The 13393-nt window shown below is 41.6% G+C and overlaps 1 protein-coding gene across 6 annotated transcripts in view; it reads right to left on the bottom strand.

Moving 5' to 3' along the window:
- Positions 1-13393, bottom strand: part of B3GNTL1 (UDP-GlcNAc:betaGal beta-1,3-N-acetylglucosaminyltransferase like 1) — an 88093-nt gene that overhangs the window by 30808 nt on the left and 43892 nt on the right. For 5 of the 6 annotated variants that reach the window (XM_054083268.1, XM_054083265.1, XM_054083267.1 and 2 more), the window contains one exon: positions 1360-1455. The exons of the other annotated variant lie outside the window; for it this stretch is intronic. In XM_054083268.1, the coding sequence (XP_053939243.1) occupies positions 1360-1455 (96 nt within the window). The remainder of the gene's footprint in view (positions 1-1359; positions 1456-13393) is intronic. 6 annotated transcript variants of the gene reach the window in all.

Here is a 13393-nt window from a genome sequence, read left to right as displayed (position 1 = left end):
GAGGCATCAAGGAAATCCGGGCTACAACTTGGTACAGTTTTTGCAAACAAGACAGCACCACCAAACTTCGGCCCTAGGTAAATAACACATACAGAAGGGCTGGTGGCATGGATATGAACACAAAGGTCACCCTATTTTAAAGGAAGTGCTCCTACCCCAGAATGCTCTTCTGCCAGGTACAAAACCCTCTCACTCAGCAACAAACGCTGGTCGAAGTGCAATGCTAATGGGTAACAGTCCCTGAGCTGCTGGAAGCTAAAATCTAATAAGAAATTGGAGTTACTTTCCAATTGTAAAGATGAAAAAAATTAGCAACCAAGGTAATTTATCAATCATTATCCATCCTTCAGTCTTTGCCTAAGACATGTTTTGTATTAAATGTAAATCGTGTTTTTCTTCTGTAAGGAACAACTTCTCATGGAAATTACTTATTTTAAGTAGAAATTTCTGTTAATTGAAAATACTCCTTAGTCTAACTTCCTTTAGGACAGTCACCAGAGCAAGCAGACCAAGCACAAGCAAACTCCATTTTCAATATACTAATAGCTTGTCTTTGGGATTGTCCAAAACACTATTAACTCTCTTTTTTTTTTGTCTCAAATCCAATCATGTCTTTATTTCTTTTTGGCCTGATCTGACCCTGTAACATTTAAGTCACAGTTTGGGAAGTAACAGGTTAGAAGAAACTCCAAAAGACTGCTTCCGTCCAAATGACTTGGCCACTTGAGGAAATGCTACTTAACTTCTTCCAAGGATGAGCCTGAGAACTAAGATTCACAGATGGAAACAAGACAAGTGGATAAACAACATTTAATTAGAGGAGTTTTATGGCACATTGTGACCTCTCCTCTTCTCCTTTCTTTATCTTAGGGATCTTTCCACCAGGAGAACATATCACCATGTCTGCTAGCCTGTATCTTTCTTCTTTCCAACGTCTTTCATCAAATCTACCTCACCTGTCTGAGATGATTCACAATGAAACTCTGAGCTCACTTCTATTAACCTGTCGGATCTGCTGTATCTATTTCAGGGACTGAAAAGGAGCTTGAATGTCTGAACCCCTCTTCAATTGTTCCAGTTATGCTGACATATCTAACGAACATGTTAGATTTACCTGCAAACCCTATCTCAGGGACGTCCTTCAGTCACCAGACTTACCCCAACACAACTGGTTGGTTACTGGCTGTTTAAACCACACACTCCCAGGTACAGGATACAAACCAGATTTTTTTAGACCTCAGTTTTTACATACACTGCTTTGCCTAGGATTTCTTAATAACGGGTTGAGGGCTTTCAGAGGCTGTTAGACAAAGAGATGGTTCTTGGACTACGTCATTAGTCTCATCCGTAAGCACTCACCTTTCCACCCTCATCAAATCTTCCTACATGAAAAAACCACTCTCTTGAGCAGAACCAGGTTGGCATGATCACAGTAGGTCCATGGGAGGTAAACACCTAACAGCAAGGTAGAAAAATCCAGTATTAATTAATAGAACACCAAACCCATAGTCTGTTGGGGAACAAAGCAGACCTTACACATTCACCTGAAATCCTGCAAATACTTATGCCTATACTTAACCTTCAGCAATTTTAAGTACTAAGAAATGCAAGTGCTTAAAATCCAGCATGGACTTAGTGTTTAAATGGCAGCGTTTGAGGTGCCACAGCCCGACAGATAAATCTGCTGCCTGCTTCTCTTCTATCGTAAGTTGCAACACATGCAGAGAACTTAGAACCTGATTTCAAATTTAGAGAAGGTTACTGGGAACATTTCCATTAATGATGGTGATGTTGATACTAAGGGAATGAACTGAGAAGAATCTTAAAAAACCTGAAGCTTTTAAACTTAACCCTACAATTGCTGTGCACTGATTTGCCATTTTATTTTCCTTATACATACATTTCGTCAATCTTTTATTACTGCCAAAGACACTTAAATATTCATCAAGCTTGGACAAGTAAGACACAATTTATCTTAAACATTACCAGAGCACTATGGATTTGCTACGCAGTGATACCCACCGTAAAAGGTTGTTGGAAAGAAAATGCTTTAGGGACTGAAAAGAGTGTCTGTTAACTCAATCCTCTTGACTAGTGACAGCCAAGAACTACACTGATCTGTCTCTGAAGCTTTAAACAAACCCACTGTAAACACAGATATGAGATAAACCAGAGTCTGGAGTACAGAAGGTAAACTGTTTTGTTCTTTTATTACAAGATGGAGCATTCAGTCAAACAAGAGACTGAACCTGTGAAACAGAATGTGCAAAGCTAAGACAGGAGACTGTGCCTGCTTCCAAGAACTATACAGGAAATCAGAAGCACAGCCTGGCTTACAAAGGCAGAAGAACGAAACCTTGCAATTATTGCCAGAGTTGAAACATCAATGGAAATGCTGATCTTGTGAGTCCAGAGGGGCAATCCTTTCCCTGCTCCTGCTGGCCACCCCATGGCACATCCAAGCCAGGATGCTGTTTAGCTTCTTGGCCGTCTGGGCCACTGCTGGCTTATGTTCAACAGCTGTTGACCAGCACTTCCAGGTCCTTTTCTGCTGGGCAGCTTTCCAGCCACTCTTCCCCAAGACTGGAGAATTTAATGGGCTTGTCGTGACCCGAGTCCAGGACCCAGCACTCAGCCTTGTTGAGCCCCATTCTGCTGGCCTTGGCCATGGATCCAACCTGTCCAGATCCTTCTGCAGAGCCTTCCTGCTCTCCAGTAGATCAAACCTCCCTTATAACGTGGTGTCATCTGCACACCAACTCAAGGTGCCCTTGATCCCCTCATCAGCATCATGGATAAAGATATTAAACAGAGCTGGGCACAAGATAGAGCGCTGTGGACACTGCTTGTGACCATCCGCCAACTGGATTTAACTCCATTCATCACAGCTCTTTGTGCGCAACCCCAGCTCTCTCAGCCGCTCCTCGTCAGACTTGTTCTCCAGCCCCTCACCAGCTTCATTGCTCTTCTCTGGACACTCTCCAGAGCCTCAACATCCTTCTTGTGGTGAGGGGCCCAGAACTGAACACAGTACTCAAGTGCGGTCTCACCAGTGCAGAGTACAGAGGGAGAATCACCTCCCTGGACCTGCTGGTCACACCGTTTCTGATCCAAGCGGAGATGCCATTGGCCTTCTTGGCCCCCTGGGCACACTGTTGGCTCGTGTTCAGACGCTGTCAACCAACACCCCCAGGTCCTTCTCTTCCTTGCAGCTCTCCAGCCACTCTTCCCCCCGTCTGTAGCACTGCATAGGGCTGTTGTGCCCCAAGTGCAGGACCCGGCATTTGGCCTTGTTGAACCTCATGTCATTGGCCTCAGCCAATTGAACGTGTCCATGCAGCCAGAGGAGCTTCTGCTCTTGTATGAGGCCTTCTAAAGCATCTGGGCCAAACATCAGGTCACCTGAACATCAAGAGTGCACCTGAATAAGTTATAGAAAGTATAAATATTGTAAAGCACAGCTGCAATTAAAATACTCCTCTTTTCAGACATACAGAGCAAAATAATAGACACTTCTAGTTTATCACCGAATCATAGAATGTCGTGTTGGAAGGGAAACACAAGAATAATTCAGTCCAGCTCCTGCCTCTGCATAGGACAACCCCAACAATCACACAACTGGCCAAATGGATAAGGATGAGAAAAGATCAAAGTCTTCCAAGAAAAGAAATGAAAGAATAAAAGAACAAGAAAAGGAGAAAAAAAAATAAAAAGAAAAGGAGAAAATGTGAAAATCCCTATGCTGTTACAGCATAGGGGTCCTTGTATTCTGTTTAAAGGTTTTTCAGTCAAACAGTTCAAAATAGCATAACATGCACTCTGTATGGCAGCTGTCAGACAGGGACTGTCCTATTTCTGCTGCATCATGTGGCCTTTCACCTCACATGAACTGAAATAAATACATATAAGGGAACTTTTAAGGTCAATTCCACGATAATTGATTAAATCTCATCCTTTCTTTTGCTAAATCTCAGGAAGCTAATTACATCTCTTGATAACAAAATGTTCATTGTAGCTCACAGAAAACAGCATATTCATCATCTAAGGATTTTTCGCAGCAGTAGACTAACACAAACGGTAATGCTATGGAAATAGTTTTAAATATTTTTAAAATAAAAAGCTATGTACCTTGAGGGGTTAGTTTATCTTCTGAGCTCCACAAAAGATTACAAGTATAGCTCTCATTCAAATCAACTTACTTAAGTTAGAAACCACCAAGCTTCCTACCTACAAACCAGGAATTTCCTAATGATGACACTTTATAGAAACTGCAAATTAGAATCATAGAATCATAGAATCATGGAATAGTTTGGACTGGAAGGGACCTTAAAGATCATCCAGTTCCAACCCCCTGCCATGGGCAGGGACATCCCACTGGCTCAGGCTGTCCAAGGCCCATCCAACCTGGCCTTGAACCCCTCCAGGGATGGGGCAGCCACAGCTTCCCTGGGCAACCTGGGCCAGGGCCTCACCACACTCATGGTGAAGAAATTCTTCCTAATGTCCAGTCTAAATCTGCCCCTCTCCAGTTCATACCCATTCCTCCTTGTCACCACAAGCCTTTATGAATAGTCCCTCTCCAGCTTTCTTGTAGTCTCTTTCAATTACTGGAAGGTCACTATAAGGTCTTCTCTAAGCCTCCTCTTCTCCAGGCTGAACAAGCCCAACTCTCTGTCTGTCCTCATAGGGAAGGTGCTCCAGCCCTCTGATCATCTTTGTAGCCCTCTTCTGGACCCGTTCCAAAAGCTCCATTTCCTTCTCATGCTGAGGATTCCAGAACTGGACACAATACTCCAGATGAGGTCTCACAAGAGAGGAATAGAGGGGCAGAATCACCTCCCTCGCCCTGCTTTCCACGCTTCTTTTGATGCAGCCCAGGAAATGTTTGGCTTTCTGGGCTGTGAGCGAGCGTTGCCGGCTCATGTCAAGCTTCTCGAATTACTTCAGCTTCAGTAGTCGCTTCCTAACCCTGAATCTCAGTGTTTACTACACTAAACTAAATATTGTAAGCCAGAAGCATGATGAAGGAGGAATGAGTGCATAGGAACACATTCCTCCTGGTTTGCTGTGTTTTAACAGATGTTATTTTCACAGGGTGGCGATATCAAGTAGAGTCTTTTCAGTGATGAACACAGATACAACAGTTTGCTTTTTAAGCATATTTCATGCATTTCATTTCTTCCTTTCATGAAAAAAAGGTCAGGGCCAATGTTCTGTTCATTTAAATCAAACTGCATAGTTTTGACAGTATCTCACTGTTACACTATTTTTTTCAGTCTTATCTCCTGTTGGCACAACAGCCTTATTGTTCTGAATTGTTGCAGACAGAATTACTTATAATAATAAGGTAAATGATTGGTATTCTCCAATCCAACACAATTTCTCCTTAGCCAGCTGTAATCAGCAATTATCCTTAGCATTGCAGCTGCTTTCCAAATTCAACAATGATTTTAAACATCAATATTTAAAATACCAACAGAGTTTCAAATCCAAAATCCATTCCATATCAAAAAAACCCATGATCTTTTCAGGACTGTCCTTTATATTCTAAATATTTCCATGTAGTTAAAACAAACCATTCTCTCGACAAAAACATAAAAGTAAAGGTTTTCCTAATGCAAGAGAAAACAAAAAACTTCCATGCTTTTTGTCTGAAGCTCTTTCTACAGTGCAGTTCCAAGACCGAGCAGATGAACCCTGCAGCCTTAGAGTCACTGCACCCACACAGAGTGTGTGACATGCTGATACGTGGCCCCGTGCTATCGCTCATTTTCAGCAGCTGGAGCAAAGTATGAGCTTTTTTACAGTGCACTGCCTCGCTGTTGTTGTTGCTTTCCATACACAGTTCAGACCAGAGGAAGTCCAGGTGTTGGGTGGTGAGCTGACCTGCGCTGCCCACCCAGCACCCACCAAGCCCCTCTCTGCCCTCCTCAGCAGAATGGGGGAGAAAATGAGATGGAAAACTCAGTGGTCGAGATAAAGGCAGTTTAATTAGAAAAAAAAAAAAAGCAAAGGCTGTACACAGAAGGAAATTTAAAAAAATGACTTATTCTCTACTTCCCACCAGCAGATCCAGCAGATCCAGCTGCTTCCTGGGATGTGGAACCTCAATACACACAGCGGCTACTTTGGGAGACAACTGCCTTTCTACCAAACACCCCCCTCCCTGGCACCTTTCCTTTCGTTTCATTGCTGAGTGTGTCCCATGGTTGGAATGTCCCTTTGGCAGATGGGCCAGCTATCCTAGCAGGGACCCCCTCCCGGCCTGCTGGAGGCAGGAAAAGCAGGGAGAACGTGGATGCTGTGCCGTGTTATCCGCGTGTTATCCGCGTTGTTCCAGCTACACACAAAAACCACAGCACTAATGGGCTGCTCTGAGAAAGTTAACTGCACTCCAGTCAGACCCAGCATACCCTGATTTGTTCTTTAACAACTGTTTTGTAAAGACGGGCTTGGGTATTTATTCTGTACATAAAATCAAACAATCTCCTGCTGCTGCTGGGCTGCTGAATATTTGCAAATACTTGAAGTTATTTTGCCAGCAGTTGATACCAGTGAGCAAAGCCATGAGGATTTTAAATGTTTATCTAAAAATTAAATGTTCGGCTACATATTTTGCCCCCAGTTAAGAGGAGTAAGTAGTTTCCCCAAAAATTCAGCAAAGGACAGAATGTGATGCTAGAATCTCAAACCCAAGATAACAAGTTTCAATCCTGTAAGTAGAAAACTCTTTACTTAAAAGCAAGGCTCTTGGAACTCTTAAGATGATTTATGCCATCCTGGGCACTTCCCTGTTGGTCTCAAAATAAGAACGAAACTGTTAACACAATCTCCTGACCAAAGAGCATCACTAGGAAACAGAATATAATTAATTCATTTTGTGTTTCAAAAGATAAAACATTAATGTCCTCTGGGAAAAAAAGTAAAATAATCTCAAGGTGAACTATGAAAGAAAGATTCAAAAGTAAAGGAAGATTCCAATTCCACTCTGCTGCTTGATGCACTGCCGGCCTTCCACACGGACGCTTCACACTGAAAATGCTCAGACACTGCTCAAGTGCAGATGGCTGACATCTCTCTTGAGACAACAGCTGTAGTATCTGACCTGTACGCAGCAAAATGTAACTATATTCATGTTTCAAGATAGAATAGGGAACTGAAGCAATGCCAGGAGAGTTGAGCAGAGAAAGGGAGATGGGGGAAGGTGATGGAAACGAAAGGATCTTCCACAGGACCCAAAAGCTGCAGAAAAATTGCAAGAACTTGTAGAAAAACCTATGAGGCTGGGAACAGTGAGCAAAGAACGTGCTCACCTTTGCTTCCTTTATGCTTTACTTGGGGGAAAAAAAAAAGAGAGAGTAAAGAAACCAGACTGAGACATGAAACACCTGCTGCTTTCATCAGCTGACCCCATACCAGACCCACAAGACCCCAGCGTCTGCCTCTCTACTCAACTCAAAAGAGGTGATGTTGTGTATAAGGATAAAATCTTTCAACATGTTCCAACACAACTTGTAACTCCACGGTTGACTCTAATTCACATGAAGTCATCTTAAAGAAAAACAGAAGTAACACAGTATACCAATTTATTTCACAAGTGTCTGCATTTACAGACTAAAACACGTGGATTTGGTTTTAATTTCATCTACACAGTTTTACTGATGAGCTCCCTAAATCCATCCTAAAGCACCCTACATCAAATAGATAATTGTAAATTAATCTTAATACATTTTTTTCACTCTTTGCTGAGCTTTAGAGGCTACTAGAATATATCATAAAAATCTTTTACAGATTTCATATGATACATAGAACAAGAAGAAATAATTTCAATCATCAGTCCAAAATGATTTCCTTCATGTTAACAGTTACTTTTTTCTTTGAATGTTTCTAATTCACAGAAAGCAGAGCAGATGAGTAAGGAAAACAGTCAAACAATTTTTATTTATATTTTCATAACTATCACTTCTCAATGGAATCTTCTTGGAGCTTCCTATTTAGCCCCATATACAACGTATCCCTAATCAGAGGAACCGAGATACTGGCCTGATAGCAAGGGCCACAGTAGCAGCTTGGGAAGAAAACCCAGGGGATGCACTAGCATGGAATAGATATTTAGCATATATCAAAATAAAACCAACCAAACATAAAGCTTGTTCACAGTTACGCCTCATTTCGTATTTGAACATTGACCACATGTGTGAGGATTAAGCTGGTGAAGCCAATCTGTCCCACCCAGGAACAGGAACCTAACAGTCAGGCTACAGCATTGTCAGTGATTTCATACAGCCCAGCTGTGCCGTGGTCCAGCACAGACCCTCAGGACAGGATGATGGTCTGTAACAAGAGCCCCAAACTCAGAAGACACCCACCTGTAACTGTGCCAGCAGCCCTTACACGGGAGAAAACCACCCTGCATACATTATTACTGCAGAAACGTCACACACTGCATTTCAGAGTTCTCTTATTTAAGGTGGACTTCAAACATACCTTTTATTTAATTTAACGCTTCTTTTAGCAGGAATTTTGGTTTACCATTTTGTATGAGAAGAAACTTTGACAAGAAACTTAAGAAGGGAGATTGCACTTGTACTTTTCCATCTACTTTATTGCTGTCCAAATTGTGTTTCATCAGACAGCAGAGCTCTATGGAGAGAACAGCCTGCCAAACTCTGGAATTACAGGTTACGAACCAAACAAGAGGTGAACGAGCAGCGCAGGATCCATAAATCTCAGGCAACACTAAACTGAACTGAAGCTTATATTTCCTTTTGATCTCACTCCGCAGATTAACCAGGCTCTGCCGGCAATCAGTATCTAATACTTTGAAAAAAGCCACACAGAAAAGCTGACAGTTTTTATAACTCATTTCCAATGCATATGCTTTCTTTCAACTCTTTTCAAGAGCTGATAGTGCACGTGACTCCAGGGGTCTATGGAAAAGATGGACAGTAAATCCTGACGGGGCCCCTACGGCTTCTTGTCTTGCAGCTTTAAGAATTTCAGTGTTAATGTTCCGAGTCACATTAATGACTTATGTTAACAAGTCATGTTTAATCACATATGCTTGGTAAAAAGCTTCCAGGCAATAAGAGCTAAAGCAAGAGCCAGAATCTTGTCTATGTGGGTACCTCCTTTTACTCTAGAAGACAAATTTATAGATAAAGCAAATCCATTTGTTCAATAAATGACAGAAATGTCAATGAAGTCTCAGCCAGGAATCAGAATGAAGCGAAGCAATAACAACCAGTGCTAATCAGACAGTCACAAAGCCTTAAAGGAAGAATGACTCACAAAGTTACTGAAAAACGCATCTCTTAAGCAACCTAAAGATGCTTATTTTTTGATTTCCATTATCTGAAGAGCTTCCCTGTAAAGGTGTGCTTTATTTAACTATACTACCGGAGCAGGGCAGAGCTCCTTCAGTCTTGTTGAAAACCGCAGTCGGAGAATTTTACATTTTATAATAAATACTTCAGGAACACACTGATGAGTGGGAAAGGAGATCAAATCTCCGTGGTAAAAGAATGTACTTCACGTTCTGAAAATACACTTTCTGTTTGCAGCTTTTATAGTCATCTCCATCTATTTCCAATCCTATTTTTTAAAAAAAAAATTCTGATATAATAGGGCCTAAAAAGACAGTTAGGATGCTTCAATGCAGCATCACTTCCAGAAGTGAGGTAAATGTTTTACTTCCATGATGAAACACTGATAGGAGCAGCTCAGTGCAATCCACGCAGGTCAGCCACAAGTCGTCCCGGCAATTAGTACAGGGTCCGGGCTGCAGGCTGTATTCTCGCAGCCCCCCTGTGTCACAATGCAGTTCCCAGGGTCATCTTTTCTACCCTTTTCAAAAATGGGCAAAATGTTACCTTTCTTCCAGTCACCAGGGACTTCTGATTGCCACGACTTTTCTGTGTATCACACTAGAAAAACCTCTTTATCCCTCAGGTGTTTGCCATCCTTCTTTTTTCCAAAGTAACACACAAGAAAAATACCCCCATAGCCATTTCCCTTCCCATACACCGGTAAAGCAACTGATAAGTCTGGATACAAATCCACACTGAAGACAGAGCACAGAATCAGGGCAGAAACCCAGCATTCACTCTTAAGAAGCTGCTAATAAAAGTAGCAAGTAAGTCTCTATCATTTTCCAGCTTAAACTATTCCTGATTAAAGCATCTGGAATTAATGCATCTGTGTTAATACAGAGCACATCATAAACCCCAGACTTTCAGTAACTGTTGGAACAAGCATAAATATACCCAGTTCTCTGCTTTTTTTGAAGAATATTTTCTGACTTCACTAGGTTTTTGATTTTGGACTTAGATGCAAACCAGAGAGCTGCAGAACACCAGCACTTCCAAATAGCTTGAAAATGTGGCACTGACAAATCTCATTCAATGGAAATGCGATTAGCTGTCAAGGTATCAAATACTATGAATGAACTGGAATTTCTTTTCTTCATTAAACTCTCCTAATCACACAATTACTGCTTGTTAGTGCAAGCTCCCTACATAGTCCTTCTGTCAACAACAAATAATCAGCTTCACCCACCTGAAAATTCAGATAAGCTATTTGAAATAATAACGGGGAGCCTGCATAAGTTCACTCTTTGTCTTCATTTAAGGCATGTTCAACCAAAGAAAAAAACATAGAGCAGATTCAATGAGTCTGACCAGTGCACATATCTGCTCAGTTATCTAAGACACAGATATTTTTGGTTCACCTAGGCACAACGGTTCGCAAACCATTACCAGTTGAAAATAGGACCCATTTTTATCTGACCTCTTCAACCTGTCACAGAAATGTCAGCATTACTAGATCCACTTTAATCAGTGGTAAAGGAGGTGACCTCTTGGTCACAAGTCTGGGACAGAATCATAGAATGGGTTGGGTTGGAAAGGACTGAAATTCACCCAGTTCCCCTGGACCAAGGTGCTCAAAGCCTCATCCAACCTGTCCTTGAAGACTTCCAGGGTTGGGGCATCCACAACTTCCCTGGGCAACCCGTGACAGTGCCTCACCACCCTCATACAAAAGACAAGGTAATTCCTTACCCTTCCGCTAGGATATAGATCTCATTTACATGCATGCTGCATACCAGTCAATTACATAAACTTCAGAACATCTGGGACATAGCAGAGACCTACTAGCATGACTCAGCCATCAAAGTCATTGTCTGCCCTTGCCCACCATGGCAGCATACCATACTTCCCAAGAAGTAAGTCCTTTTGACCTTAGATTCACATGCAGTGAATCCTCAAGTTCTCACCTGGAGCCACAGCTCTTCCCCTTAATTTTCTCTGCAATTTTAATCTACCCTTAATTTTCTCTGCAATTCCAAAAGAAGGAACCTGAAAACTGAGGCAGTATTCTGTTCAATTTTTTTCTGCCATGGTTTACTGGAAGAAAATCAGATTGGTCCCCACTGCCTTAGCAGATACAGAACTGAAGAATTTAGTGTAAATTAACACTTCATACATAGAGCAGAGTAGTGCATTTTCAAGAGATTATTAGTGCTTTTGATACAGGATTAATAAATGAGGCACTGCAAGCTGTGATTTTATTAAAATACCTGTATGAATCCAGTAAGGAAATAACTTTGCTGGAAATCTTATGTAATGACAAATTCTTGACTTTAGCAGTTTTAAACAATGAACTGTCAAACAAGACTGCTAAGGGTATTTACAAGATATATTACTAATTTAAAATCCATACAGAGCTTTCCTGCACTGCCCAGTGACAGCCAACAAAGCCACTTGTTCCCGCAATCAACACTAACAGCCCAGTCCAGCAATGTCACATTACCAACTGCAGTGGTTAGCAGACCACAAACAAGGGGTGTCCCTTATGGGAATGAGACACAAGGAGGACATTAGAATGCCCAACTGCCAGATTCTTGAGACCTGGCTTTGGATCCTACACAGCTACAATCACAGAAATAGCAGCTGCAATATGTAACAATGAGCAGAAAATAAATTTACGGGAACAACCCAAAGTTTCTGTAGCAGAAGAAACATATCCAGTAATTCTGATATCCTGCTGGCTGCACAAAATAATCGGAAGAAAGATTTCATTCTGTAAGAGAGAGTAAACAAGAAGCACCTATCTGCGTAATTGTTTTTGTCTTCCCTCTAAGTACACAGCACATACACAAGAGGAAAATGCATTATTTTGCATACTGCCAAAAATACAAAGGCTATTTGCCAATAATCAGTGTTTGAGATGACCTGCACAGTACCAATGTGTATGGCTTCTACGACAGAATTGTGTATTAAAATTCTTGTCTCTCATCAAAGCTTCAATATCATCATATCCCCCCTACACTACATATCTTTCTGTTAGTTTTTCTCTCTTTCATGCTATTCTATCCAAATGAGAACATTATAAATACTTCTTTTCCTGGTATTACTTATAAACCCATAAAGGTTCCATATCTTTGTTGAGTAACTCAAACATTGCATACTTATGCATAAACGTCCATGCAAAGATGTGAAAAGAAACCAGTGCCTGCTGGTGCAAAATCACTTCTGCCACAGCATAAGTTTTACTTTTTTATCTTAACATCGGACTCAGTACTACCCTGGATACAAACAGGATTATAATTAGCTTTTGATTTTTGAAGAGCTTTAAGAAAGTTAGAAATGCTCTAAGTAACTCAGATATACACCTCTAACTTTTCCTCAAGCCTTTGAAGCTTACAGTGACCTTTAATTGATGGGTACATTTAGAATCATAGACTCACCAGGTTGGAAAGGACCCACTGGATCATCGAGTCCAACCATTCCTAACACTCCCTTAAACCATGTCCCTCAGCACTTCATCCACCCGTTCCTTAAACACCTCCAGGGAAGGCGACTCGACCCCCTCCCTGGGCAGCTGTTCCAATGCCCAATGACTCTTTCTGTGAAGAATTTTTTTCTGATATCCAGCCTGAACTTCCCCTGGCGGAGCTTGAGGCCATTCCCCCTTGTCCTGTCCCCTGTCACTTGGGAGAAGAGCCCAGCTCCCTCCTCTCCACAACCTCCTTTCAGGTAGTTGTGGAGAGTAATAAGGTCTCCCCTCAGCCTCCTTTTCTCCAGGCTAAAATTTCCATCAGGAGACAGGCTTCAGCAACTTCTTGTCAGTATTGAATTGTAAATAAAGGTTTAAGCCACTCAAAATTCTACCTTTAGTGTGGATTTCAGGAAGCCTTCACAGTTATCAACTGGTATTATCCAAGGCCTACAGGTGTCTCAGATTCCTTAGACGCCCTGGTGATTTTAAAGTTCTTTTAAATATATGCTTCTATACCCACAAATATAACCTAAAACCAGCACGTTAAAATCCCACTGACTAGGAAGGCAAGGATTGTTTCACTTCATTAGTTTGATCCCCAACTTCTATTTTC

The sequence above is a fragment of the Cuculus canorus genome, chromosome 18 (assembly GCF_017976375.1).
Source record: "Cuculus canorus isolate bCucCan1 chromosome 18, bCucCan1.pri, whole genome shotgun sequence".
NCBI classification, from domain to species: domain Eukaryota; kingdom Metazoa; phylum Chordata; class Aves; order Cuculiformes; family Cuculidae; genus Cuculus; species Cuculus canorus.
This window is presented reverse-complemented; position numbering and strand designations above follow the sequence as displayed.